The sequence below is a fragment of the Puma concolor genome, chromosome C1 (assembly GCF_028749965.1).
Source record: "Puma concolor isolate L17-30 chromosome C1, mPumCon1.1.hap2, whole genome shotgun sequence".
Taxonomy (NCBI): domain Eukaryota; kingdom Metazoa; phylum Chordata; class Mammalia; order Carnivora; family Felidae; genus Puma; species Puma concolor.
In genome coordinates this window covers 175,161,756-175,189,713 of record NC_141674.1, presented here as the reverse complement: position 1 = coordinate 175,189,713, position 27,958 = coordinate 175,161,756, and the positions used below count along the sequence as shown (strand labels likewise).

Here is a 27,958-nt window from a genome sequence, read left to right as displayed (position 1 = left end):
TCTGTTCAAGCTAGTTCTTAAAATTAGTCACTGCTAGGAGTGCCTGGGTGGCTCAGTGGGTTAAGCATCCAACTTCAGTTCAGGTCATAATCTCAAGGTCTGAGAGTTCAAGCTCAGCGTCAGGCTCTATGCTGACAGCTCAGAACTCGGAGCCTCCTTCAGATTCTGTCTCCCTTTCTCTGCCCCTCCCCCACTCACCCTCTGTCTCTCTCTCTCAAAATTAAATAAACATTAAAAAAATGTTTAAAAAAAGAGTTTGAAAATCTACTGAAATAATTACCTTTACTGTTATAAGAAGAATGAATCGATTGTTTTTTTCCACAAATTATTTGGATACCTTTATGAAGAGGCCTGAATGGGTGAGTTCACTTTTCTTCACAACCTTAAGGTAGCCAAGAAATCTAAAGCACTACACAAAAATCAGATTGTTCCCGACCCCAAGAAAAGTTGGCTGACTTATCAAAATGCCATCTCCATACATGAAGAACATAATCTCCTCATTTCTGCTGTTTCAGAAGAAAACCTCATAGCCAACATTTATCAGTCTGTTCCAATCTGTCCAGTCACAAAGGTTTACTTTAAAGGTAGAAACACTTTCTGTTTGGGTCAATAATTTATCCTCTGTGCCTAAACAGACCTAACACATAGCAGGAATTCAACAAATATTTCTTGAATCAAAGAACACAGGAAAATTCTATCATCTCTTTTGAGTAAAACATTACAATTTTCTCTATTCGTATAGAGATAATTCTGAGATCTGTGGAAAAATTCATTCTGACATACCTATTAATTCAGGGTAAAACTCGATGATTTTAATCTCATTAGAACAAAATATTCTCTGCCCAGCTACTGAGTCTTTCAGTTACATTTCCTAGACCATTTACTAATAAAACTCAAATCAACATGGTATTGATTGTATCTGTCCTAATTTTTAAATAGGAATGAATACAGACACTGTATAATACTCAAGGTATTAAAAAAACTCATCATTTAAACATGTTCACAGCTGTGTCTCTTAAAAAGGCAGAGATAACTATCAGTCCTGACTGAGAATTGCAAAATCAGTCTTTGGTTCCCAGGCATCCCAGCAGACACTTCCCTCCCCTCCACCGAATTACATAACTAGCAATGGAGAAGAAAAACAATTCCATGTTTTTTCTCTTACTAGAAAGTATTAACCTCATATGCGATTAGAATTATTTTTGTGTTCATTTTAAAACTTGAAAACTCTGTTTTAATCTCATATGCGATTAGAATTATTTTTGTGTTCATTTTAAAACTCGAAAACTCTGTTTTAATCTCATATGCAATTAGAATTATTTTTGTGTTCATTTTAAACCTCTAAAACTCAATTAGAATCTTCCTAAATCATTTCATTTTTCAATAAATGTATATAGTTCACAGGAATCCAAATTCTTTCATTTAGTGTGTCTCACATGCTGATTCATCTTTCCCTGATTTTTCTCTTTTCTTCATTCCCTCCTTTGGCATCCCTTTCAACTTTTCATTTATTTCTATTTCTCATTCCTTCTTATTGTTTTTCTATCCTATTTTCCCCTTCAGTAAATTTCTTTCTTGAGTTTCCCTTTCTGTGAAACAAAAGCAAGTGTGGGTTTTCCTATGGAAAAGCAAGTAAGGAAAGCACAGTGTAGAATACAGAAGTAAAATTCAGAATTAGAAAGTAACTTGCACATCCATACAGTCACAGGTTTTTCCAGTTCTTCCAAATACTGATAATGCTTAAATGTCAGAATGCCAAGAAACAAAAGTTCTGGCTCTGTGAATAGCATTTATTAGCAGAAAACAAACGTGAATAAATTAAATATATAATTGTGTGTATATAATCATAAATGAAACATAAAGCAAGTAAACAAATTTAGGTACCTGTTTTCAAACTTTCAGCAAATAATGATGTTATGCATTTGTTCAAACAGTAATTTTATTGGGCCTCCCAGAATGACTGAAGAATGCAGTGTTTTATCTTTATTTTGACACATTCTTTTGAAACTTCCTAAGACCCACTATTTTAAAAGCTCCCCAAAACGAAGAAGTCATTCATGATGTCAATGGTTAATGAGAAAATAACTATTTAAATATTCTAATGAACAAATTGAAAATACTTTAAAACCATGAGCTTTCAGAATACCACAATTTGCCTGCATAGATCAGTTCCACACACTTCCTAATGTTTACACTATAGACTCTAGAGTAGAGACAAGAAAGCATGTATCACAAACAATAAAAATAAATTGTTTTAAATTACTTTGTAGATTTACATAATAATTTACTTTAAAAATATTGTTTACTTTCTACTAAAAATATATATAATATATATTATGTATTATAATATGCCACAAATTTTCTATATATTATATTATATATAGGATGTTACAGTGCTTTTTTAAAAAAAAATACTGTGAAACAGATAGCAATTACGCATTTAAATTGTATTTCTCAATTTCTTTCTTTAAAATAATTCAAAAAGTTGTATAGGCACATGGTAAGCCAAGCAAGCATTAAACACAATCATTACTGAGTAATTTAAAAAATATTATCCTAGGGGTGCTTGGGTGGCTCAGTCGACTAAGCATATGACTCTTCACTACTGATTTCTGCTCAGGTCATGATCTCATGGTTAGTGAGATCGAGTCCCATGTAGGGCTCTGCACTGACCATATGGAGCCTGCTTGGGATGTTCTCTCTCCTCTCTCTCTGCCCCTCTCCCTACTCATGCTCGCTCCCTCTCTCTCTCTCTCTTTCTTTCTCTCTCTCTCTCTCTCTCTCTCCCTCTCTCTCTCTCAAAATAAATAAATAACTTTAAAAAAATATATCAACCTACCTTGCCAATAAAAGCTACCAGGACCACCAAGAAGTACTCTGTCAGCCTAGATTAAATCAAACAACAAAAAAATACATATTTAAAAATAGGTAGATTTAAAAACTGAAAGCAATGTAATACCCACAAAAGCCATATATATATATGATATTTAATACACATAAAAGCTATATAAACATATAACAAAATCACAAATCTCAAACTCTCCTGACTCATTTTCAGTAAATTTTCATTGTACTTTTCTAAAATACAATAAAAATGTTTTAAAAGTTATGACTATTAATATATGAAAATATACAAATATATACACACATTGATTCTATAGATCTGGCTGGTTCGCAACTTGTTAGCAAGTACTACTATAAAATAATTTTGAGTTATAGTAGAACAAAAAGTCATTAATTTTGTATATTACATTTGTGACTATATAGACAAATTTTCTTTCTAGTAATCATTAAAATTTTTTTGGCTAGAAATGCCTCGGGAAGCTCAGTCAAGTATGTGACGCTTGGTTTTGGCTCAGGTCATGATCCCAGGGTTGTGGGATCGAACACCATGTTGGGCTCTGTGCTGGGCATGGAGCCTGCTTGGGATTCTCAATCTCTCTCTCTCTCTCTCTCTCTTCCTCTGCCCTCCCCTGCTCACAAACTCTCTCTCTCTAAAATAAAATTAAAAAAAAAATTTTTTAATGCTTTGAGAGCACCTGAGTGGCTCAGTCAGTTAGGCATCTGACTCTTGATTTCGGCTCAGGTCATGATCTCACAGTTCATGAGTTCGAGCCTTGCATCCAGCTCCGTGCTGACAGTGTGGACCCTGCTTGGGATTCTCTCTCTCTCACTCTCCCTCTGCCCCTTCTCCACTTGTGCTCTTTCTCTCAAAATAAATAAACTTAAAAAAAATAAAAATAAATAAAAGAGAAATTTTTTTAATTCGTTGGCTAATGAAAAATTATTTTTAGTGTCTTGCAGATCTAAACAGGAATGAAGTTAGAAGGTAAATTTTTCAGGGTATATAATATATACAATTTACACTTGACTAGCATTTCTTGTATCTGTAACCAACTATAAGTATCTAATTCAAGATAACTGTATTTAGTGTTTGAGCATAATGTTTTGGACATTTCTTCCCCCCTGGAGACAAAAAACGTAATTCTTCCCCTCCAAACATACATATAGCCCTTTCAAGCTTTCAACAGACAATTTCCTGTCCTGGTTATGTAAAAGGTACTTCTAAGTTGTCTGCTGTAAAATGACACCTTTTTTCCAGAAATGAGTTAAAGAAAGTAAATAACTAATTTAGTAGTGAATGGTTGCTATATGAGAATATTTCTGGGGTTATAGTTACATAGGCATAGGTACAGAAAACATAGGGACTTTTTAAAATATAACACCTCTTTGAAAATATATCATGGAAGTTTAACCTAATATTATTAATATACTTTACCTCTCTTTGTTTTGCTTCCTCAAATTTTGAATTATGAGTAATTATGAGTAAATTTTGAATTATGAGTTTCAAATTGAATGACTTAAATCAATTATGTAATAAGGAAAGTTAACTACAATTATAGTCCCAGTCTAGAAAAAAATTTTTTTAAATAAAGATAAAATATAAATTAAAAAAAACAAGAAAATGCTTTATTAATTTTCTGAATTACATGATTATAGTTTATATCATTTTAGTAAATTTATGGCATTTGTTGCTCATACTTTCTAAGAAAGCCATATTAAGCTTTCTAAGGAAGCTCTATTTTTAATTAATATATTTGAGATTTCTATCTCAAATAGAGAAATTAATATTCTCAATTTGATATTCAATATTTTCACATATCTCACCAAAAAAATCCCCACATACACAAAAGAAAATGACATAAGGAAAAGTATTTAAGAAAAATTTCCTTTGAAAACATAAACTGAATTGTTATTTCAGGAAAACAGATAAAAACTGTCAACTCTGGAGAGCATGCTCGCTGAGTTAAAAATACAGAGTCACGCATCTGAGATGTTTCACAATAATTAAGCTGCTTCAGCTTTACTTGGTGCCTGTAGGCACATAATAGATGGCAAGCATGCATGTTTCTGAGCTTTTATGTAACTAAACTCTAATTCTGTAATCAAGCTCCCAGTGACAGCTTTTGTGAATTTCAATCAAAAAGACAAAACTTTAGTACTATATAAATTTATCTAATTAGAAATTTTAATATAAAGTCATAATAGTTATCTGTCATCTACTGAGATCTTTTGGTGTCCCCCACTCTCATTTTGATGTCTATTTCAAATAGGCAACGTCCACTAGGGAGAGAATATGAGCCAAAGAATATCAAAATGCATGGGACATTTTTATTAGGTGTTTTCATAGAACAGGTAATAATTATAAAGAAGCTGAAGTATTGAGCAAGTAATTTTTAACAATGGTTTAGATAATGAGGTAGATCTGAATCTCATTCAGTCTTAAATGAGAACTTACTTTGGTAAAATCAATGCTGAATCCTCCTTGACAAAATCCCTGTCCATCAGCATCAATATTTTCTAAAATAAAAAGATTGGAAATATACACAAACCCAAAAACAAACAAATGACATAAAACAAAACATGAGAAAAATCTGTATCACTGTAATCATAAGATAATGTATTGTTGAACTGGGAGTGTTCATTCAATGTGGCATTTAATGAGTTATTATCACACTCTAAAAAAGTTACTATGCATTTTTACCAGCACCATTCTCTCAGATAATGGCAATAGAGAGAGATCAATGTATCTGGAATGGTCACCAGGAAATAGAAACATCACCTAAGATGGTAGATTTCAAACTTATTTTTAACCATAACCCACAGCAAGACTATATTTTATATCACAGTCCATATAACCCAACATGTATGTTATTGTATGTGTGTATAACACATACATGAATAAGACAAAATTTCACGAAACTATCACTATTACCATGGACAATATATTCTGATACTTTCTATTTTATTTGACTCCTTTTAAAAAAGAACTACTGGTTATGATCCACTATTCTGATTTCATGAAACAAAGATGAGTTGTGATCTACAAGTAAAATTCCAGTTTGAATTTGAAATTCCAGTTAGCACTCTACAAATTTATTATGAATACCAGTAAAGAGATACATGCACTCCTAATACATACTGACTACACACACATTTTACAGCCAACAACAACAACAACAACAACAACAACAAATCTATTAAAAACGTACTTCAGGATTTTGGGAGAGGGCCAGACCCTAACTTAATATTCAGCAAAGAGCGAAATACAAAACTATCTTCACAACATATTTAGAACTGCAGTCTAATGAAAGTGAACATCTTTAAACACGACACTGATTATTTTCCAAATGATAACAGACTCAACAGTTTGACTCTTTTGTAGTTACCCTTTATTTTGTAGTTCTCACAAGGGGACAATTTCTGGACAAGCAGCCAGTTCATTTAGATTAACCCTAATCATGAGTAAAACTGGACCTAGAACACAGGTAAGGATGAATCTGAAGGCTCTCCCTTGTTTTATTTCGAGGATAACAAGGAACAATAAAAATACTACTCTTTAGTTATCAAGCATTTCCTATAGACAATTACAATATATAAGTAATTATGCTTTCGTATTACTAAACTTGCCACCCAAACACAGGAACCAAAAATATCTATTTTCGGTATAACTGAAAGGACAATTTCCAAATATTCCCATCAAAATTTTTGAACCCATTTTAAAACCTGGGAACTGCCCCAAGATTACACACTTAATAACTAAATTTAGAAGTTGTTTTATTAAAGGCCTCAAGAGTGTAATGCTGCCCCAATGTGAATTTTTTTTAACAGGAGGGAATGGGAGAATGTGGGGCTGGGGTTTCCAGTGTCTAGTGAATCATACTGAGGAAGTCTGCTCCGACCTCAAGTTGGCTCTTTATTTCCTTTCTTCAAGTTGTATTTAGGGAACTATTTCAGGCTATTTTTAGAGACATCCCTTTTTGATTATCATACTGTACAGTTATCTCCTTTATTTGGTTTCTCAGAACATCCCAGCAAGAAAACATGACTGTCCTTTAAAATTTTATTAACAGGTACATATTAAACTGAATGTTTATGACAATGTGAAGAATTTTATGTTAACTACAACTATTTCCGTGAAGGCTTTTGTTTTTATTTCTACAGATGAATAATATTTCTCCCATTCATCAAGCCTGACAGCATTATAAATAATATTACTGATTATGATAGTAAGAGCAGTTAATGTTCACAAAGCCCCTTCTGTGAGCCAGGTACTGTATGAAAGCATTTTCCAAGGTATGATCATTTAAATCTTACAGCAATCCTATGAGAGATACTAGTATTATTCACAATTTACAGATAAGGAAACTAAGCCTTACAGAAACTTAAGGAACTTGACCACAGTCAACCAGCTAGTAAATAAGAAAGCAAGGATCTGAACCCAGGTGTGTCCACACCACTAAACTGCACTATCTCAAATCAGCAATGTGCTTGTAATTTCCTGAGTTAACAATCAAGGGGAAAGAAAAGCCAGCTCATTATCATTACTGAGAAAAATCTATGTACAAATGTCATCAGAAAGCGGAAGGAACAAAGGACTCAGTCTGATCACGGAATTAAGAACATGTAAGTTAAATGATTTGTGGGTCAGGCACTTTTAGAACAGAAAGTCATCTGGCCTATTGTGTAAAGCCATTAGGTCACAGATAGTTATGAAAAGCCAAAAGCAAACATAATCAGGAACAAGGAAAATTTTTCACAGACAATGAAGTTTCATGTCCAGCGTGCACACACAGGTCATGTTGAAAACAAAAGCAAACAAACAACCCCCCACAAACTACCACTACCAAAACAAGCAAAGTTATCAAGAAGTTAGCAACTTAGCCCTTCAAAACTGGCACCTCCATGCAAAATCAATCATTGGTTGAACAATCTATGGAAGCATGAAGAAGATACAAAATACAAAAACTCTATCTCTGAAGTCTTTTAACCAAATCAGTGTTTTACTAATAGTGAAAACAAAGGCCCAGAGTGGTTAAGTGTACCACCAATAGCTATCGCCAGGTTGCTGACAAAATGCTAGAATAAACCCAGGTTCTCAGATTCCCACTCCTGAGCATTTCTTCACCTCTGGTCAAGTTGCTCTTCGTAATTTGGGTCTGTACATAGCTTCATATTTCAAAGTTTGAGCCAAAAAACATGTGCAGTGATCAATGGATACTGAAAGCTAGATTTATTAGGATGAAAGGCACTCACTTTGATGTTTTGAGGTTATTCTTTTGCTTTTTCTAAGATTTTAGGTTTTATTATTTGATTAACGATCAGCAAACTTTCTGTGAAGGACCATATGCAAATATTTCAGACTTAGGGGCCAGCCAGTCTCTGTGGCAACTATTTAACTCTCCCTTTATAAACAACATGTAAACAAATGGGTGTGGCTGCTTTCCAATAAAATTTTATTTACAAAAAGAGGCTCACAAGCCAGTTTGCTGACCTGATTTGGATGTTAAATAATTTAGAAAATAAGGGTTAAAATGAGTTTATAATTTTTGTGCCTATATTTACAATTTCTGTGCCTAAACCAAATAAGCAAAAGCATTATGTAACAGATACATCATGCAAATACTGCCTTCATCCTTTAAATACATGTTGAGAAAAAAAAAATGGTCATTACAGAAAAGGCAAAATGAAAAAACAACACTAGCCTAATCTAACAGTATATCCACATGAATGGATCATTTCTAGAATGCTTGCTTTCAGAAGGGTACCAAGTATTTCACACACCCAGAATTATCCAAACCTGTATTCATGAAAGCACAATGTATTCTTTAAGGAAAAGCTGTGGTTAACACTGAGGCAATTGAAATGGAAAACATATTCCATTGTTAGTATTTACAAGGGAAGGGCTCCTTTGGAATAAGACAGAACTGGGTTTAAGTCCTCATTAGATCACTCACTACTAAAAGATGTAGGAAAAAATTACTTCCAACAATCTGAATCTCAGTTCCCACATCTATCATGTGAGAATAGGGTGATTTTTACCTTTATGTCCATCACATAAATGGTAAGTTACAAACCTGGCGGGCAAGAGTTAGCTCATTCCTCCTAGCTATAAAATTACCGTCTCACAGTAGCAACATTTTCACAATACAGAAATTGCAAACACAAATGGAATCCTCACATTTTCCGCATACCAAAAAGACGACAGGACTCCAACCCAAACAGCAACATAAAGGTGGTGATACAGATGGCATCAAACACGGAATAGAAACCTGCCAGCCTCCTCTGTCCTGTGATGCAGTGTGCTTTTTGACCAATCCAAATAAACAAGCACTTGTAGGGAGGTATCATTCTTTTGATGTTGACTTCTCACAACATGCAGGGTCAAGTCGGTGGGTGCAGAAATAAGCATTAATAAAACCGTCTGCAGCTTCTTGGAAGTTCAACTGCTTAAAATTTTAAGGACTGAACAGTTCCTTTGGCCTGGTGTCCCAAGTCACCTAACACGGATGAAAAGAATCTAGCAGGTAACAGTCTTACATGTTCTACTTCTGTTCCTGATTCTCTCTACTAAACTATCTGGTGACCAATGGAACATAAAAAAAGAAACAGTCTAAAAAGTGCTCTGGATATAAATACCATAAGGCACTTCAGTAAGCTATTTTTACATTGCTTGTATAAAGAGGATCTAGAGTGGTGGCCACTGAACAAAGACGGGAAGGCAAAAGAACTGGAATCTCCTTTGGAAAAGCACGATCAAAATTGTAAGGACTCAAAATCACCTTTAGTCACCACATGAATTCCATTTGAAATTTCAAACAGTGTTAGACAACAAAGTGAGATCTTTTGGATCATCAAAAGAAGAGTAAGGCTGATAACAGACTGACAAAGAAACTGACTTAAGAGGAGTGCCTGGCTGGCTCGGTTGGTGGAGTGTGTGACTCTTGATTTCAAGGCTGTGAGTTCAAGCCTCATGTTGGGTGTGGAGATTACTTAAAAATAAAATCTTGAAACAAAAATTTTTTAATTAAAAGAATAATAAAAGGAGGCAAATTCAGACTCAGAGTCCTGAGCTGAATGTTTTTACCTTCCTATATAAACTCTGGCTCTTTAAGACATATATATGGGGGCGCCTGGGTGGCGCAGTTGGTTAAGCGTCCGGCTTCAGCCAGGTCACGATCTCGCAGTCCGTGAGTTCGAGCCCCGCGTCAGGCTATGGGCTGATGGCTCGGAGCCTGGAGCCTGTTTCCGATTCTGTGTCTCCCTCTCTCTCTGCCCCTCCCCCGTTCATGCTCTGTCTCTCTCTGTCCCAAAAATAAATAAAAACGTTTAAAAAAAAAAATTTAAAAAAAAATAAAAATAAAAATAGCCCAGAGCCTGACGCGGGGCTCGAACTCACGGACTGCGAGATCGTGACCTGGCTGAAGTCGGACGCTTAACCGACTGCGCCACCCAGGCGCCCACATATATATGTCTTAAAGACATACATATATTATACATACAGTATAATATATTATATTATATTATACATACATTATAATATATATTATACTATATTATACTATATTATATTATACATACATTATAATATATTATAATATGTATATAATATATTATACATATATTATACATACATTATTAATATAAAGCTCTAGTTCTTAAACTCTGGTATCCATCAAATCACCTTGAGGAGTTTTCCTAAAAATGTGGGTACACAGGCCTGAGGTAGACCTACTGCATCAGCTTCTTTTGTTTTAGGAAGTCCTGCATCTGTGTTAGAGAAGGTCAATGGAACATCTCTTGACTAACACAACATGTCTACAATTTTTAGACACACACACACACACACACACACACACACACTTTTAACAAATTAGGCTTCCCAACCCTCATTTAAAAGTTGGTCCACTTCTTATACATACTTGATCTGCATGGAGCATACTCTACAGTCTTTGCTCCATCCTGAAGAAAGCATGTTCCAACTGGCTCTCTCTCCTGTTTCATTTCAGTCCTCCAGTGGTACAGTGGGGCACAGGCCTGAAATCAAAGGTGGTGGTCCACAACATAAAAATTCCCTGAAAAGATTAGTGTTTCAGACAATCTACACTACCCCAGAATTGAACAACACTTTCTAAGCATTAATAGAAAGTAACCACACCTATCCTATACTATGAATTCCAGATCACAACAGTGATAAGTACCTTTTTCACATATTTCATTTTCAAAATGGCAAAAAATTACTTCATGTAGCACTTTTTTTGATCAGCACTAAGCTGATCGAATCAACACTGTAACTAAATAACATTCTTACACACGTAGACTACACCCTAAATTATAAAGCAAATAATTTATTATTAAGAAAAAAGTAAAAGACTTTGCAGTGCTCATTTGATCTACTTTCCAAATAAATTGTGACCCTTCTGTTTTCAGAGTTATGGATTTTAACGCCATACACGAGCAGTAGAATAATGTATGCTTTAATAACGTAGTAATGTACCAAAATGTAACAGTTTAACTTGATGGCAAAAAAGTTCAATGAACTTTCTGTAATACTTTTTGAAGCAAAACATTAACACAAATGCTAGAGACTTCAACAGTGGGTTACTCTATATTTACCCTGAAAAAAGTGAAAGGAGATGATTGTTGCTACTTCTCTATATGTACTTGATGTTTCGTGTATAAGGACTATTTGCACCTGCTTACTTCTGCTTCTTTGCTTTGTGCCTAGAATGACCCACTCTCAACCCCATCCTTGACCTCCAATTAGACACATCCTGTAGAGTTCCTGTGAAATTTCAGCTCCTAAACAAATTCTTCCCTAATGCCCCACCATCATATTTTAAAAAAACAGCAATAAATACTATGCAGGTAATTACAACAGGGAAGGGCTTTCTGGGGAAAAGAAATGAAAGCTGAAGTCAGAATGACAAGGAGCTAGCCAAGTGAAAATCAACAAGGTGAGCATAAAACAGGGACAGGGAACAAACACACTAAGGTACTAACTGCAGTGACCTGGCATATGGAAGGGATGAAGATTAGTGTGGCTAAAGCCTGCAAGATGGAGTGAGATGATGCCAAAGAGACAAGAGCCAGTGACCTGGTTGTGGGGGTGCTTATAAGCCAGGATAAGCAGGGATTTGAACTCTATGAGTGATGGAAAACCACCTGACGGTTTTAATTAAGAAGATGAAATGCTCTGGCTCACTCTGGCCCTCCTCTGGAAAAAGGATTGCAGAGGAGGAACCGCAGAGGATGGACTGCAGGAGAGGAAGCAGAAAGAGGAGACGCGCCACTGCAGGAACCCAGGGAGGTTACAATAGTGGCTGGGTACAGGGTGGAAACAGTGCAGGTGATGATTTCTAGATGGATGTGGGATACATTCTGGAGGCAGAATTGATAGGGCTTGCTGGTGGAGGGGATAGAGAGTCATAGCTGTAAACAGGCTGGGGAAGTTTTATATGGAGAGCATTATCTTCGTGTTTTTTCCTTTCTGATGAAGGGTAACAAGAGTTCTATTTTGGCTATGTTCATTTTGAGTAACACAGGAGATATCCAAATGGAAATGCCAATAGCTAGTTCGGAAACACTCTGAAAATCCAGGGAGAATTAAGAAATAGAGATATAGCTTTAGGGATTATGACATATAGACTGTATTTACAGCCATGGGACAGAATAGGAACAGCCAGGTAAAAGGTGTAGTTAGAGAAGATGGTGGCCCAGAACCCAACCTAGGACACTCAACACTTAGAAACTGAGCAGAAGAGGAGCTGCTCAAAAAGACAGTGAGGATCAGGCAGGGAGATGGGAGAAAACCAAGAAAGTACAGTGTTCCAGAAGCCAAGGGAAGAAAAGCAGTTCAAAAAGAATGGGCTAACTGACCTTGTTGAATGGTGCTGAGTGGCAAGAAACATTCAACAAGTACCAGTGATTTCAGTGACCTGAAAGCCTAGGGTGACTTTAGCCATGCCTACCTGAGTTTGACTGTGGTTGGGAAAAGAACAGGCAGTGAAGAAGTAGAGGGGATAACTGAAGAAAACACTGAAAAAGTTTCTGAAAAGAGGAGCAAGGAATGTGGCATAGCAGGGGAAAGAGGCAAAGGGAAGGCTGCTGTGTTTTTAAAAAGAGGTATTAGTGCGTGTGATTAATCACAGGCACACTCATCCTGAACCCGGCTGGACAGAAACACCCTGAGGGGAAGGATCAACAAGAGTGGAGAAGGTAACAAGGCAGGAATAAAGGTGGAAAGTATCAGAAAGCAAGTCTGTGAAGGGCAGGACAGAGATGATCTTTGATAGGACGGCCTTTGATCAGGGCTATCTTATCTCATCTTGTCCTGGACTCCTGAGAGCACTGAGTTTTACTACTAGCTTTCAAGCAGAAACTTTTCTGTGTTTCCATATAAATTGACAAAACTCACCTACAGGTAAATATCCAAAAGACTTACCAAAATTTTGTCTTGTTTTGATCTCACAGATGCTCCAAACCACTGGTGGGACTTAAACTCCAATGGATCATCCTTGGCATAATCTCTGTTGCCTAAGAAAAAAATATATTCTTAGTATAACAGAGTTTATTTCAATCCAGACACACAAAGAGTATGCCTTTGATTAACCAAATTTGATTAATCAAATGCCACATTAGCTATTTACCTCGTGTACTTGATGAATATCAGGAACTTTCAACTAACCAAAGAAATAAAATACAGGATGACTAGAAGTGTCCCAGGGTTGTTATTAACCCCCATTAACTGTAATGCAGATGTGAAAAGTTTCCCAGTGGCTAAATTATAAGATAACTATTAAACACTTATAATTACCTACTGTGCTCCTGAAAGTTCTATGATATAAATATATTTATGAAAACAAAAGGCCTTTGTAAAACACGAGTAGTAAAAGACTAAAGTAAAAGACAAAGATAGCGCAAGTGGCATTATAACATGGGAGTTAGAATCTAGGAGACATGATCTGGCTGGTGGGAAAAAGAATCAGATTTGGTACACTACATGCAAATATTTATTTTCAGTTTACATTTTCGAGAAAATTATTCCCAATGTACTAGCCACTCATGTAAAGTATTGCAAATTAAAAAGAAAGAAAGAAAGAAAGAAAGAAAGAAAGAAAGAAAGAAAGAAAGAAAGAAAAGAAAGAAAAGAAAAGAAAAGAAAAGAAAAGAAAAGAAAAGAAAAGAAAAGAAAAATCCTTTCCATGAGGAGTGCCTGAGTAGCTCAGTCAGTTAAACGTCTGACTCTTGATTTTGGCTCACGTCATGAGCTCACTGTCCACAACATTGAGTCCCACATCCAGCTCCATGCTGACAGCACAGAGCCTGCTTGGGATTCTCTCTCTACCTCTCTCTCTGCCTCTCCCTGCTCACACTCTCTTTCACATGCATCTCTCTCTCTCTCTCTCTCTCTCTCTCTCAAAAATAAATAAATAAACATTAAAAAAAATCCTTTCCATGGAAAAGCTCTTAAATTGATCAAGGAAAGAATTATGGAAACATATCCATAAAGCATTTGGGGAAGGAGAGACTTTTTCTTGAGAGACTAAAGTCTAGTATGTTCCTCTTAAAATCTATTTATAATAATCATTCTTTACAAACATATATATCAAGAACTATACTGGACAAAATATAGCAGACAAGGATCAATTTTAAGACTGCCAGCCAATATGTAAATAGTCATCACAAGGTTCATGTTAAATCTATTTCCTAAATCGCACTCATCTAAGGTAGTACTTATGGTTATTCAGTTCCCTTCTGAAGACTTAAGACCAACTGAAGATTGAGATTAACCTTGAGATTAATTGAGAATTTCAATAATTCTAGATGTAATACAGACAAGGTAAAGGATATAATACTGTTCACTATACTATTCTTCTTTTTCATTATCTTAAAAAAGTTTTCTTTAATGTGTGAATCTCCAAAGGCCTCTTTCTGTACTCTTAATACAGCTGATTTTTGTCAGTGGTCACAAAAACACATTTTTATAAGTAGGGGGAAGGAGAAATGGAACTTAGCCAGTATAAGCCCTTCACCATGAAAACCAAAGTTTCCCAACAGTATGGTTGGCTTGCCTCTGAAGCCTGTGTTCACCAAGCCATCATCACTGGGAACACTACATGTCAGTGACACACAGGTCCATGGACTCACTTACATTTCCCATCCTCCCACAGTTACGTTAAAGCCACGTAACTAGTTCTTGCCACGAAGCTAAGAGCAAAAGTGGCAGATGTTGCTTCCTGTTCAAGTAAAAGTGGATATGAGCTCACTAATCACTAAGCAAATGCAAATCAAAACCACAATAAGATATCATCTCACACCAGTTAGGATGGCAATCATCCAAACAAAACAAAACAAAACAAAACCCCTAAGATAACAAGTGTTGGTAAGGATGTGGAGAAAAGGGAATCCCTGTACACTGTGGGTAGAAATGTAATTGATATAGCCATTAAACAGTATGGAGGTTACTCAAGAAATTAAATGTGGAACCACTGCATGACCCAGGAATCCAACTTCTGGGTATATATCCAAAGGAATGAAATTATTATCCTCTAAGGGGTATCTGCACTCCCATGTTCACTGCAGCATTACTCATAATAGTCAAGACATGAAAGCAACCTAAATATCTATTGAAAGATGAATAAAAAAGAAAATGTGGCATATTCATACAATAGATTATTCAGCCATAAAGAAGAAGAAGATCCTGCCAGTTGAGACAACATGGATGGATCTAGAGACTTAGGCTAAGCAAAATAAGTTAAGACACAGAAAGACAAATACTTCATTATATAATTCACTTATTTGTGCAATCTAAAATAATCAACTCATTAAAAAACAAAACAAAAAAAATAGATATGAATACTCTGTGTTTTCTCTCTCTGATCCGTAAGTCTGTAAAAGATGGTGGAATCACATGATACAAAAAGCTTCAGCCAAAGGTTTTAAAATGTAAGAACAGCCAAATTCCCCATACTCAATGATGACATGAGCAAGAAATAGTCTTCTTTTTAAGTGAGTGAGATGTGGGATTTTGTTTATAAAGCATGTTGTTACTGAAGTATATAGCCTAGCACAGCTTGAGTAATATACATTCTGCTATTTCCAAAAGGGCCTGACCAAAAACTACAAAGAAGCTTAGCCTCTAGGCAGACTGGGTTCACCTGATAATTTTTCAAGGATTTAAACCATAAAATGTGTGGTTACAAGTTACTTAATATAAACTTTTTATTCCACTGCAAGCTACCTGTTCTCTTACTGTGCTGCAGACTCTATTCTATTCCTTTCTACAAAGGAAATGAAGTCATTTTCCTCCTTATATTAATGAGGCAGGAGAAATACACTACAACTGTGAAAGAAACAGCTGGTGCTCAGAAAGATTCACTGCCACTCACTGTCCCTTGAGACCACAGATAAACTCAGGTAATCTTAGCCTAAGGGAATTGAGTTTATGAGCTAATAATGCATGTGAACTGAAAAGTGCAACATTCTCAGAACTGCTACTTCCTGCCTCTGCTTTCAGGTAAGACAAAGCCTTTTCGGCAAGACCCTAAACTATGTCCAACTAGAACCAGAGCTTTTCTTTTTTTATATATTTTGTTAATGTTTATTTATTTTTGAGAGACAGAGAGAGAGAGAGAGCACTTGAGCAAGGGAGAGGCAGAGAAAGAAGAAGACACAGAATCCAAAGCAGGCTCCAGGCTCTGAGCTGTCAGCACAGAGCCAGACACAGGGCTCAAACCCATGAAGTGGGAGATCATGACCTGAGCTAAAGCTGGATGCTTAACCAACTGAGCTACACAGGTACCCCGCAAAGCTTTCCTTTATTAGAGGAAATCTTAGGCTGTACCACATCAGAAAGATTTAAATGAAGGCTCCATATAATTTCTCATAATCTTTAAAACTGACATTTACAAAAACAAAATGATGCAGAACCAAAATCATGATATTCTTAATGCAATTTTTCCTGCCTACAAGACCTAATACAGATTCCTCAAAAATGTCAATGTCATAAAAGACAAAATAGCAGGGAAGATTCAATATTAAAAGAGAACAATGAGGGGCTAATTGCTAAATTAACATGATGAACCCTCCAGAAAATGGTGTGTAATATATATATTGATTATTTAGTTAGTTGGTAATCATGATCCTGAGATCAAGACCTATGCTGAGATCAAGAACCAGATGCTTAATCAACTGAACCACCCAGGGACCCCTAAGATGTATTTATTTTTTATGTAAGAGTTCCCTTCCCTTCAGCCCCCAGTCTCTTGAACAAGTCACATTCATTCCCATTTGCAAGCCTTTGTTACCATGGCCCCCTAACCTTAAAACTTTTATTCCTTTCACTATTGATTTAAACCCTTCAGTTGTGGGGCTCCTGCGTGGCTCAGTGGTTGAGCGTCCAACTTCAGCTTAGGTCATGATCTCACGGTTCGTGAGTTCAAGCCCTGTATCGGGCTCTGTGCTGACAGCTCCGAGCCTGGAACCTGCTTTGGATTCTGTGTCTCCCTCTCTCTCTGCCCCCCCACCCCTCTAGTAGTGCTCTGTCTCTCTGTCAAACACAAATAAACATTAAAAATTAAAAATTAAAAAAAAAAAAACCTTCAGTTGTAGCTGTCCATTCATGATGCTAAGGCATGATGAAACAGGGAGTCTGACCCTAAGGAAATACCTAACAAGGAGACAATCATAGGAACAAGCCCTTATGGTAGAACAATGGCAGAGGAATGTGTGAAATGTTATGGGAAGAGGGTGGCAGAGTACAAGGAAGAGAAAGCTTTCCGGGCCAAGGGAAAATCTTGTGGCCAGAGATTAAAGAGTGGATATACTTGGATTTTTTTTTTTTTTAATTTTTTTTTTTTCAACGTTTATTTATTTTTGGGACAGAGAGAGACAGAGCATGAACGGGGGAGGAGCAGAGAGAGAGGGAGACACAGAATCGGAAACAGGCTCCAGGCTCGGAGCCATCAGCCCAGAGCCTGACGCGGGGCTCGAACTCACGGACCGCGAGATCGTGACCTGGCTGAAGTCGAACGCTTAACGGACTGCGCCACCCAGGCGCCCCTATACTTGGATTTTTTACAAAACTGTGAGTTGTTGGCTATGACCAGAAAGAAGGGTCAGGAGGGGAGTGGTTGTCAAGAGCTTTGCTGCCGTGCTAAGAACGGGCTGCATGGGGTTTTTGAATTGCCCTCTATGCCCAGCAATTGTTCTTTAACTGTATTCCTGAAGGCTGAAGAGAAGTTTCCTCTTTATATAGTATTATCCAGTTTTCCATTGAAAAACTGTCACCATGATTCCTTTTTTTCTGAAGAAATAGACTCTTCTCCAAATCTGCATTTGGTAGCAACATGGTAGGATACTGCTCTGCGCTAACACCACGTGCTTCTCATTCGCTACGTTTTATTTCTTATTTTAAACAATCAAAAACATTCACTGCTATAATGATTAGGATACCTGCCTTTGCAGATAAACAGGTTTAGCTTAAGCTAGAAAAGGTCATGAAACAGAAATTACAAATTTTACAGTTTTCTGTTTTATTTTCATCATCACACATTGTGGAGCACAAAAATCCATAGCTCTCTCCATTTGGCAAGCTATGTCCCCCAATAGTTTTTAATGAGAGTGAAGGACCACCAATCAAATGTGAAAAAAACATCAGGCAATGCGGCTTTTTTTGATAACACAAAATGCATTTGAAACACCTGGAGCTTGGGGCGCCTGGGTGGCGCAGTCGGTTAAGTGTCCGACTTCAGCCAGGTCACGATCTCGTGGTCCGTGAGTTCGAGCCCCGCGTCAGGCTCTGGGCTGATGGCTCAGAGCCTGGAGCCTGTTTCCGATTCTGTGTCTCCCTCTCTCTCTGCCCTCCCCCGTTCATGTTCTGTCTCTCTCTGTCCCAAAAATAAATAAACGTTGAAAAAAAAAATTTTAAAAAAGAAACACCTGGAGCTTTACTAAAACTTTGGTACGGCCAAAAACCAAACAGCCATGTCTTAAGTAACATATGATTAAATGTGCTTTCAATTATATTACCAAACAAAAGGAGTAAAATATATTTGGTTATAATGCATTGGCATACATTGGCATCCAAAACTTAGGCAAGAGTCCTCAAGGAAACATGTATTACCCATTGCTTTAAGTGTCTTGAGTTCCAACAGGGTCACAACCTCAGATTACCCAATTTTTGAGAAGTTTCCTAAACAATAAGTTTTCCTTTATCAATTTTAACTCTTTTCCCAGAGACCAAGTCTTAAAATGCTTGACTCAGGCAGAAGTTTTGCTCAGAGGAAGTGTGAACAAAGAAGGGGGTGAGGAGAAAAAAAAGAAAAGTGTGCTCTCTGAACTGACAAGGAGTTCATTCATAATCTGGCTAAAACTGGCAGCTATTCTGGGGCCTCAGTGAAGTAAACATTTTGAGTCACAGCCCTGAAGTCACCATTTCAAGTGATGCTGGAACATCACAGGCTGCTTGGCCCATGCCACCAACCTCGGAAGGGAAATTAGACCCAGACAACTACAGATACTGCAGTGATGAAAGAAATGTCTCCTCAGGCAACAGTCAAGAAAGCACAAAGATTTCTACCCATAGTTCTGTGAAATACCTTGGAAGACTAGCTTGCTCTCCCAAGGAAATCAAAGGGGAAAAGAGTGTCTCACACATAGTGAAAATGAAAAGAAACCACCCTGAATTAAATAAAGTGGCATGAAACTAACTATTAGTCACTTTCAAAAATACATAGGGGAAAATGTTGCAGAGAAACTTGACATTATTTAGCAAGTAAATCAGTAGAGGCTTGAAAATTTAATATCTTTTTTTGCCAGCTTTTAAATCTGTCAATGGCATTTTATCAGACTCCCGTGATTGAAGACTTGAGGACAGAAGCATATTGAGCAGAGCAAACTTTAGACTCTGTCCCCTGATTAATGGTCAGCTCTTCTCATTTCCTCTCATTCCCTCAGGGTGTTTCAGAAGACACTAACATTCAGCTTGCTCTAGAGGGGATGCTTTTTTAAGACAAAGTTACCTTATCACCCTAGAGTCAATTTTGTTTTTTGTTTCTTCCTTTCACACCTAAAGAATACCCTTTGGAGCAACAAGATTATGTCATCTTTCGTGAAAAGGCCAAAGTGAAAAAGAAAGCCAAAGCATAAGAAAAGCAAGGCAATAAACCTCTATTTGGAAGTTACTTCTGTTTTTAATCATTTGGTTCCTATTTATAATTATAGGACTCTATGAATAATGAAATTATTTAGGTCCCTCAGAGAGCTTATTCTTTGCTCAAGAAAGTGACTATGAATACAATGTAACATATAGCATCATGGTGCCTATAGTTAATAATACTGTAGTGCACAGAAGTGCTAATCCATAGGGGCACATGTACCCCAATATTTATAGCAGCACTATCAACAATAGCCAAATTATGGAAAGAGCCAAACTGTCCATCAACTGATGAATAGATAAAGAAGATGTGGTTTATATACACAATGGAGTACTACGTGGCAACGAGAAAGAATGAAATATGGCCATTTGCGGCAACGTGGATGGAACTGGAGGGTATTAAGCTACGTGAGCTAAGTCAGCCAGAGAAAGACAGATACCATATGTTTTCACTCATATGTGGATCTTGAGAAACTTAACAGAAGACCATGGGGGAGGGGAAGGGGAAAAAAAAGTTACTAAACAGGGAGGGAGGGAGGCAAAACCGTTAACAGACTCCTAAATACAGAGAACTGAGGGTTGATGAGGGGCGGGGAGAGGGGAAAATGGGTGATGGGCACTGAGGAGGGCACCTGTTGGGATGAGCACTGGGTGTTGTATGTAAGCGGCAAATCATGGGAATCTACTCCCAAAGCTAGGAGCACATTGTATACACTGCATGTTAGCTAACTTACATTAAAATAATAAATAAATAAATAAATAAATAAATAAATAAATAAATAAATAAAATAAAATAAAAATAAAATAATACTGTATTGTGTATTTTAAAGTTACTCAGAGAGTAGATCTTAGAAGCTCTCAGACTAAGAAAAAAAGGTTCTGTAACTATGTATGGTGACAGATGTTAATTAATCCTATTGCAGTGATCATTTTGCAATATATACATTATGTTGCATATATCATTATATTGTATACCTGAAACTAATATATCAATTATACTTCAATAAAAACAAAATGAAACAGTGCCACCCCACTGTCATCCTTTAATAAAATAGACAATTTACAGGCTTCTTTAAGCAGCTTTTTTACCTCAACAATCACTTTTTGCTTAGTTGTACTTCATGCAACGAATTTGCCTCAAAGAAAACTCTGCCAATATTGTTTGCTTATTTATGTGAAAATCAACAGCCCGGAGGAATAAATCTCTTTGATCATTCATTTAAAGAAATAGATCAGGGGCACCTGGGTGGCGCAGTCGGTTAAGCGTCCGACTTCAGCCAGGTCACGATCTCGCGGTCCGTGAGTTCGAGCCCCGCGTCAGGCTCTGGGCTGATGGCTCGGAGCCTGGAGCCTGTTTCCGATTCTGTGTCTCCCTCTCTCTCTGCCCCTCCCCCGTTCATGCTCTGTCTCTCTCTGTCCCAAAAATAAATAAAAAACGTTAAAGAAATAGATCATGTACCTCTTATGTATACATGCAAGGAATATAGCAGTAAATGAGACAGATAAGGTCCCTGCTTTCAAGGAGAGACATAATAAACAAATAATTATATAAGATACTTCCAGAAAGTCACAAATGCTATAAAAGAAATCTGAGACAAAACAATGAAGAGGTGGTCAGACAGTGCTGGTATTTGTAACCTAATGCTATTGTAAAATAATGTACTGATTTGGAACTGCAAATATTAAGATACGATTAACATCTTTGAAATCTGAGTGTGTATTATAGCCAATGGTGACTTAAAATGAGCAGTGTGTTTTAATAATACATATAGCACCGTTTATCATCAATGGCACTATTACATTTATAGTCAACTGATTTTTTTTAAAGGTGCCAAGAAAATTCAATGGGAAAGAAATAGTATTTTTCTTGGGAAATAGTATTTCCCAAATGGTGCTGGGACAATTGGATAGCCTTATATAGGCAAAAAGATTCATGAGGAATCCTATCTTAAACCTTACCAAAGCAAAACAAACACAAATATATCACAGACTTAAAGTAAGAGCTAAACCTATAAAATGCTATAAGAAAAAAGGAATAAACCTTCAAATTTACATAAGGCAAGATCTAGAAAACCAAAGTCCAAGAGATAAAAGGTTGATAAATTAGACTTAACAAAATTTTAAACTTTTGACCTTCAAAAAATATCACACAGAAAAGTGAAAAGACAACCCACAGAATGAGAAAATATCAACAAAGCCTATTTTCAAAAGGAGACTTGTATCCACAATGAACACTCATATACACACACACACACACACACACACACACACACACACACACCCCTTCTCCTTGCAACTAAAGATTTTTTTTAAAACCCAGTTAAAAATAGACAAGGAACCTGAATAGATATTTCTCCAAAGGAGATAAACAGATGCCCAACAAGTACCTGAAAAGATGTTCTACATCATTAGCTGTCAGGTCAACACAAATCAAAATCACAATGAAATGCCACTTTCATACTCACTAGGATGGCTGGAATTAAAAAAAGATAAAATAACACGTCCATAAGGATGTGGAGAAACTGGAATCTTCACACACCGCTAGCAGGAATGTAAAATTGGTGTGGTCAATTTTTGAAATAGTTTGGCAGTTTCTTGAAAAGTTAAACACAGAGTTACTATATGACCTAACAATTCCACTCATACGTATTCATCCAAGAGAAACAAAAACATATGCCCAAAGACTCGTACGTGAATGTTCATAGCAGCATTGTTTACAGGAACCAAAAAGTAGAAACAACCCAAATGTGCATTTACTGGTGACAGGATAAACAAGGAAGGGATCAAGGAATGCTTCCGGGCAATAAAACAGGAAAGGAGCATTTACACATGTGGATGAACCGCCAGACGCAAAAGACCACATAGTGTATCATTCTATTTATATGAAATATCCAGAGAAGGGATATATACAGACACAGAAAGTAGATTTGTGACTACTTAGGGTTAGGGGTGCAAATGGGAGAGTGGCTGATAATGAACATGAGATGTTTCTTTTCAAGGTGAGATACATGCTCTGGAATTACATTGTATCTGTAAAACTATATAGTAAAATTCATTGAATTGTACACTTAAAAATGGTACACAGGTGAATTTTATGGTAAATTATATCTCAATAAAGCTGTTTTAAAAAGCAATGACGGGGGCACCTGGGTGGCTCAGTTGGTTAAGCATCTGGCTTCGGCTCAGGTCATGATCTCACAGTTTGTGAGTTCGAACCCTGCATCAGGCTCTGTGCTGACAGCTTAGAGCCTGGAGCCTGCTTCGAATTCTGTGTCTTCTTCTCTCTCTACTCCTACCCAATTCATGCTCTGTCTCTCTGTCTCTCTCCTTCAAAAATAAATAAAAACATTTAAAAAAAATTTTTTTAAAAAGCAAATGACAAACTTGTCAAGTGCAAAGACAGCTGCAACACTAAGCAAAAATGTATATATAATAAAGACCTGTTTTCAAAATGGACAGAAATAAACAGATGCATTAGTCGGGTTACAGATCAAGAAGAAGAACAGGGGAGACTGAGTGGTTCAGTCGGTTGAGCTACAGACCTTGGCTTAGGTCATGATCTCATGGCTCGTGGATTTGAGCACCACATCGGGCTATGCTGACAGCTCACAGCCTGGAGCCTGCTTTGGATTCTGTATCTCCTTCTCTTTGCTCTTTCCCAACTCATACTCTCTCTCTCACAAAAAAAAAAAAAAAAAAAAAAAAAAAAAAAAAGCATTAAAAAAATTATTTAAAAAAAGAGTAAGAACAGATAATACAAAAAAAATACAAAGAGCTAATAAACATGAGGAAAGACTTAACCTCACTAGAAATCAGAAATATAAATTAAAACAAATGTTTCACCTGTGATACTAAGAAAGCCTAGGAACGTCTGGTTCAGGGATAGGTTGTATCATTTTTTTCCTACTTAGCAAATATGTATCAGAAGTATGTTAAAAAACACATTTCATTGGCTTCTAAGTCTCATTTCTAAAAATCCTAAATAAATAAAAATACGAACAAGCCTTAATAAGCATGTTTGCTTTGTTAACAATAGTTTTCAAAAACAGCAAAATGTCCAATAGGAGACTGACCAAATTATAATTTTATGTATTTGTGTACACACATACATACACACACACACACAAAGTATATACGTAGGCCACAAGATACATACACAAACATGCTATACACACACATACAAATATATCTTATGGACACTAGTTTCCAGGGCGGTTGGGATTTTTTTACCTCTTGATGTTTTCTTAATTATTCAATCAATGAATATGAATTATTTGTATGTTTCAAAGGTGACGAAAAAAGTAGTGTGGATATATATCCACTAATCTTCACATATAAAGCTTTAGTTATGAGCTTCTACATCCCCTCCTAATCGACTTTATGGTCACACTTTCATCTCCCACACATTAAAGCAGTTTTAGCTCACAAAATTTAAGAAAATTTAGTAAACTGAATAAACATTACTATTCTTATTCCTCTATTCTGTTTTAGAGTCAAACTATACAGCAGAATATTGCAAAATATAATTCATCAAAAAAAATAAAAATAAAAATTCTAGAAATTACTGAAGACCAAAATGGAGGTTAATAATTTGACTTAGTAACAAAATACAGTTTCTTTTTTTTTTTAATGCTTATTTATTTTTGAGAGAGAGAGAGAAAGAGACAGAGTGCGAGTGAAGGAGTGCAGAGAGAGAGGGAGAAACAGAATCCAAAGCAGGTTCCAGACGTCAATCTGTCAGCACAGAGCCTGACACGGGGCTCGAACTCAAGAACTGCAAAATCATGACCTGAGTCAAAGTCAGGTGCTTAACCAACTGAGCTACCCAGGTGTCCCTACAGTTTCTTAATTTAAGAAATTCTGATAGATGATATGTAGCAGTTAGATATTAGTATTAATGGAAGGGTGATTTGCTTTATAAACTTCAAAATGTCTTTAAAAGTCTCTAGAAGCATAATTGTATTGACTCAAAACATGAGAGAAAAATCCCTAACCTCAAAGTGTTTGGAGTTACAGACAACTGAAAAACTAATTATTTGTGAACCTAAAAATAAGTTCTGAAATCACAATCTATGAACATGAGAAACTGTTACTAATTCTAACACAGAGGTGTCGAGAAACATCTTTTGCATAAAACTAAATGTAATTGTTTTCCAAAAGCAAACAAGAAGAGAGTCAAAAGTAGAGCCAGAAGAAAACATGATGAAGCTTGTTTCTCTGGGGTTGGTATTTATTTATTTACTGAGTTATGACTACCACAAGGAACAGAGAATCAAAATCTCCTTCCCCTTCCATGAGTAATTCTGATGGCTCTGCTGGAGCCAGCACAAAGAATACAGGCCCTTTGAAAACATCCATTGCTTTATCAATGCTGGTTTGTTTTTTCCTAGAGATGAGAAGGAATGATCCTGAAAGCATTTAACAGTTTTAAACACCAAGTCTTTACTGAAGATTAAAAAAAAAAAAAAAAAAAAAAAAGCCGAGTCAAGTTAAGTCTTAAAATAATGAGTCAGGTCAAAGCGAGCCAGGGAAAAGATGGATTTTAAGGGATCCTATGAATCTACTTTTGGTGAAACACTTAAAGTGTTACTAACTGCATGAGTATTAGTTGACTAGTAATAAAAGAATTAGATTAATTGATTTTTAGGTTGCCTCCCAGCTCTCCCGTTAATAGAATTCTGCACCAAGGGATGACAGGTTATACCAAGAGAAACAGTTTCATTCACGAAACACAAATTCCTGGGGGTGTCTGGCTGGCTCAGTGGGCACAGCATGTGACCCTTAATATTGGGGTCATGAGTTCAAGCCCCACGTTGGGCCTAGAGCCTACTTCGAAAAAAAAAAATTCCTTAGATTTATTTTGTATTAACAAGGGTAGGGACTCTATTTTTCTTTGTGTTTTTAACTTCCTAATCTGTAGTCCTGTCACAACTGTAGAAAGACCTAGACGCAACACTGAAAGAAAATGTACAAAGTCAAACTTAAGCTGTTTTTGAGACGGCCTGATTATTTTTATTGCAATGAATGCGAAATTGAATGGCACAGAGGCCAGAGAGCAGCTGAAAGTTTTCTATTTGCTATTAAATACAAAGTGTAGTAATAACATCTAGAAAATATTCCACAGCGTTTTCTTTACCAGAGAACCAGCAAGGCCAGTTTGTGGGTTTGCCCACAGCCTGCAGCCAGGCCCTTCTGGGAATAAGTGCTGAGTGTTCCAGCAAACTGTTTTGGGTAGACAGGGGAGTAACCTGACTTGTGACCTTCTCTAGGACAGATACTGTTAGTGAGAGGTGACACTCATTCACTGAATTTGGAACACAAATGTAGAAGCTTCTCCTGTTTTTAAGAGATATGTTTAACAATCATGCAGGGAAGCCGTATTTCTAAACAGAGACTTTGGCCAGGTTTTCCTCTGTCAGTGCTGATCATCAGTGCAATCTTTTCGGAAAAGACTCATCACTGAGGAAACGGGGCAGTAGTCAGTCTGTTCATAACATCCGCTTCACAGAAAAGGAAAGCAAGAAGAGGATTTTCCCAAATGTCACCATAACAGGTTAAAATGCAAACCCAGATATAACCCACTTAAGAATATCTACAATTATCTTTATTTCTTTCATTTTCCATAATTACTCACTTCCCCACAACTGTTGTCTGGGCACGATATAAACAACCTTTTCTTTACTTGTATACCTCTTCTTTCTTTAAAATACCTTCAGGCATCTCATTTGCTCTCCATGACAACCCTTAGGGGTAGGTATTACCCCTGGCAAACTTAAGTCACTTGCCCAAGGTCATATCTAATGAGTGTCAGAGCCAGACCCTGGGCTTACCTCTTCTAAGTCAAATTTGCATTCCTTATACCCACAGAGCCAACACAAAAAAGGATAAGAGGGAACGAGACCTACTTATGTAAGCATGCCCCTTGCCCCAAAGTAGCTTGCAGTGTAACCAGTATCAAACAACAAAATATATAAAAGGGCACTGTGGTAACAGAATAATGCTCCCATGCCCAAAGATGTCCGTGTCCTAATCCCCAGAACTTTACATGTGAACGTGTCCTTGCATGGCAAAAGGGACTTTGCAGATGTGATTAAATTAAGGAACTCAGAAGTGGAGGATTACCCTGGATTATTTTAGCAGGCCCAATGTAATCATAAGAGGAGGCAGAAGAGTCAGTGTCAGATGATGTAGCCTGAGAAAGACCAGATTAGCCACTGCCGGCATTTACGAGGGAGGAAGGAACCACAAACCAAGGATGCAGGAGGCCTCTAGAAGCTAGAAAGGTACCAAAACAGATTCTTCCCTAGAGCCTCTAGAAGGAACGCAGCACTGATAAAAACACTTATTTAACGCAAATCCCACTTGGACATCTGACCTCCAGAACTAAAGATAATAAAATTGTGCTATTCTAAGCCACCAAGTTTAATGTAAGTTGTTACGACAACAAGAAATTAATTCAGGCATGAAGACAAAATGGAGAAAACAGACCACATCTATCCTGCTACGCGAATATTCTTGATGTTGTTTTGCATCTCAATAGAATACATTTTAGAATATTTTTACTCCTAAAATATATTAAAGTATACCTTAATTTTTTCTTAAGTCTTAGTTTTCCACATCCCTATTCAGATAAATTAACTGTGTTTTCTACGTTATCAGTCATCGTCATACCCTAAATGACCTTTTGTTTCATTAATTCCACAATGGTTCAAAGTTCATACTATTCTGTCAAAGAGGGAAAAATCCGTTTCAGCCATTATGCAGACCTTGGTTAAAACCTACTAATGATGTGCAGTCACTAGATCAAAGGGTTTAAAAAATTCAAGAGGGCAGGGCGCCGGGGCGGCTTAGTCGGTTGAGCATCTGACTCTTGATTTTAGCTCAGACCCAGGGTTGGGGGATGGAGCCCCACATTGATCTTAAACCCTGCTTAAGACTCGCTCTCTCTCTCTCTCTCCC

General features: G+C 36.7%; 1 protein-coding gene and 1 long non-coding RNA gene across 2 annotated transcripts in view; one reads left to right on the top strand and one right to left on the bottom strand.

Annotated features, from left to right (window-relative positions):
* The window catches only part of ITGAV (integrin subunit alpha V), a 92,733-nt gene that overhangs the window by 43,616 nt on the left and 21,159 nt on the right, over positions 1 to 27,958 (bottom strand). Inside the window, exons 3-6 of the mRNA XM_086719108.1 lie at positions 13,286 to 13,377; positions 10,764 to 10,878; positions 5,300 to 5,361; positions 2,840 to 2,885 (exon numbers count right to left, since the gene is read on the bottom strand). Coding sequence (XP_086575234.1) covers positions 2,840 to 2,885; positions 5,300 to 5,361; positions 10,764 to 10,878; positions 13,286 to 13,377 — 315 coding nt within the window. The remainder of the gene's footprint in view (positions 1 to 2,839; positions 2,886 to 5,299; positions 5,362 to 10,763; positions 10,879 to 13,285; positions 13,378 to 27,958) is intronic.
* On the top strand, positions 46 to 7,112 carry LOC147578584 (uncharacterized). The gene is made up of 2 exons (XR_015255387.1): positions 46 to 359; positions 7,006 to 7,112. It is a non-coding gene; the product is annotated as an uncharacterized LOC147578584 (long non-coding RNA).